The following is a 2,709-nucleotide window of genomic DNA, read 5'->3' as shown; positions in this document are numbered from 1 at the left end:
GATACTTAGTATCCAGCTAGCCTGGGCAACAGAATAAATTTCCATGTCAATAAATAAAACCAAAAGAATAAGACCGATGCTAAAGACTTAATAGACTTTGGAATCATATTCTAATTAGTTTATTTCTTTCAACCTCATAGATATCTGCAAGATTTATTTACAGTCTCAGGTGTTAAGGCATGAGTTCAAATTCTGAAAATATAAAGGAGAATTAGAACTATGAATCTGACAACTTATTGGTGTTTTAATATATCAGAATAAAGGAAATGAGAAGGAAGCAGAGCAAACATTTTATTTATTTTTTAATGTTAGAAACATTTAAGTTACCAACAGGCAGAATTTACTTCTTTATCCAATGAGAAAATCCAAATCTTTTCCTGAGTCTCCTCATGGCTGACTTCATTTCCTGGTTCCTCAGAGTATAGATCAAGGGGTTTAGGAGAGGAGAGATGACTGTGAAGGTTACAGAGATGGTTTTATCTGTGGGGAGGGCAGTGAATGGTCTGGCATAGACATAAATGCAGGGGACAAAATGCAGGGTGACCACAGTGATGTGAGAGGTGCAGGTGGAGATGGCTTTTTTTTTGCCCTCTCCTGACTGAGACTTCAGCAATAATAATATGACCATGTAGGACACCAGTAGCAAGAAAAACCATAGTGTGGTGAGCATTCCATTATTGGAAATCATCAGCAGCTCAAGAACAACAATGTCTGTGCAGGCAAGTTTGATGACCTGGGGAACATCACAGTAGAAAGTGTCAAGAACATTGGGTCCACAGAAGGGAAGTGTCAGCAACAGAGAAATCTGCACTATGGAGTGGGCAAAGCCCCCCACCCAGGAGGCCACTATTAACCCAATGCAACGGCCCCTGCTCATGATGGTCACATAGTGCAAGGGCTTAGAGATGGCCACATATCGATCTAGAGCCATCACAGACAGAGAAAATGCATCCACTCCCCCAATAAGGTGGAAGAAGAACATCTGAGTGAGACAGCCATTGAAAGAGATGGTCTTTCTGTTTGAGGTAAGATCCACCAGAACCTTGGGGGCAGTGATGGAGGAAAAACAGATATCAGCTACAGACAAATTCCTGAGCAAGAAATACATGGGGGTGTGAAGGCGAGACTCACATGTCACTGTGACCATGATGAGAAGATTCCCCAGCAGAGTTGTCACATACACCAGGAGAAGGAAAAGAAAGAGCACTGCGCTTACTTGCTGACTTTGTGTCAGGCCAAGGAAAATAAGTTCTTTGATCCTGGTGTAGTTTTCCATCTCCATTAAATCTCCCTTTTTTCGTTGCCTTTTTGTTTTAAGCCTCAGGATATTTCCCTTGTCTTCCTAAGCTCTTAGGGTACAATTCAGAAGCTCCTCATTATGGCTATAGTACCTGAAATTGTTCAAGTTGTCCACTTTCTAAATATTGCAGTTAATTAAATGATCAAATCACATTGGCACATAGAAAATGGTTCAAAAAATTTTTCCCCTAGAGAGTAACATTGGAAAAGAAAACACATTAAGTAATGACACTTAGGTAGACTAAACAAACGAAAAAATTCACCATGGTTTTAATTTTGATGCTTTTGGTATGAAGCTTACAATTGTCCTAGTAAACCATTTTTCTGTTTGTTTTGCTCAAATGAGATCTTTTAAATTCTCTTTTTCAGTTATGCTGCTTGAGGGTCAAAGGTTCTTGCTTTCCTAAGAACATAAAGTGAAAAGACAATTTTCAAGTTAACTGTCTCTAATTTGATATTCTTTGTATCAGTTGTACAGGGAGACTCATGGATGTGAACACATGGAGATTTTAGAATTCTTCTGGAAGGTGACTTGCTTTTCCACTAAAGGAGACTTCAGGCACAGTGCTGAGGCCACAGTGGTGAGACAGATACTGGGCTAGTAATTTCACCACCTCCTTATTCTGTTAGCAACCAAGTGAATGATGGGACTCTGTGAACTGTGAGCTGTCAACAATATCAGTTTGATTGAGCAGGGAAGAGAAGGAAACTGTGTGTGTGTGTGTGTGTTGTATGTGTGTGTGTGTGTATGTTTATGTGTGTAGGAGGCAGTGGTGTGTGTGTGTGCGTGTGCGTGTGTGTGTGCGTGTGTGTGTGTGTGTGTGAGAGAGAGAGAGAGAGAGAGAGAGAGAGAGAGAGAGAGAGAGAGAGAGAGAGAGAGAGATGCCATAGGACTGATAAAGGATGAGGCTTTCTAGTTTGAATACAGGTTCCCAATGTTAGCCTCTGTCAAAACACAGGAGCCAACTAGAAATCTACTCTCCTCCTCTCTGTTCCTGCTTCCTCTCTCCAGTCTGCATCATCACCAGATCCATTTGTAGGTTTTGGAGACAAGCAGTTGAAGTATTATGGTGGCCTCAAGGGTCTATTTTCCTCAAGCGATCAGGTGTTTTGTGAATGGTTCTTTCATACATTATTGTGAATAGCAGTTTTTTTCTTAGTCCCAGGAGATGAAAAGTTGGACTAACAAAAATTCACAGCAATTGTATGTTGAGAATCTGAGCTTTAAATGTAGTTCTATTTAGCTTCAAAGCCATTCTACTTATTGCAACAACCACTCTTTATTCATCCAGTAAATTGAAGTTATTTCTTCATCTTAATTTTAGTGTAAAGATACCAGAAAAAATGCTTCCTGACTGGTTATTTATTAGAAAAGTCATGACGTTTCCAGATAGACTTGGATACATCATC

The 2,709-nt window shown here is 39.9% G+C and overlaps 1 protein-coding gene across 1 annotated transcript; it reads right to left on the bottom strand.

Moving 5' to 3' along the window:
- Window positions 1-340: 340 nt before the first annotated feature.
- On the bottom strand, window positions 341-1,282 carry LOC110285821 (olfactory receptor 4D10-like). Its single transcript, XM_021152261.1, has one exon. The coding sequence runs from the start codon at window positions 1,280-1,282 to the stop codon at window positions 341-343; it is 942 nt and encodes a 313-aa protein (XP_021007920.1).
- Between the last annotated feature and the right edge of the window lie 1,427 nt (window positions 1,283-2,709).

Source organism: Mus caroli, unplaced genomic scaffold (assembly GCF_978045245.1).
Source record: "Mus caroli unplaced genomic scaffold, Mus_caroli_1 scaffold_20, whole genome shotgun sequence".
Classification (NCBI taxonomy): Eukaryota; Metazoa; Chordata; class Mammalia; order Rodentia; family Muridae; genus Mus; species Mus caroli.
The sequence above is the reverse complement of the archived record's forward strand: the minus strand, read 5'-3'. Positions and strand labels throughout refer to the sequence as shown.

Excerpts from the sequence above, each read along its gene's own strand:
- LOC110285821 (XM_021152261.1), bottom strand. The coding sequence starts at position 1,282 with ATGGAGATGGAAAACTACACCAGGATCAAAGAACTTATTTTCCTTGGC.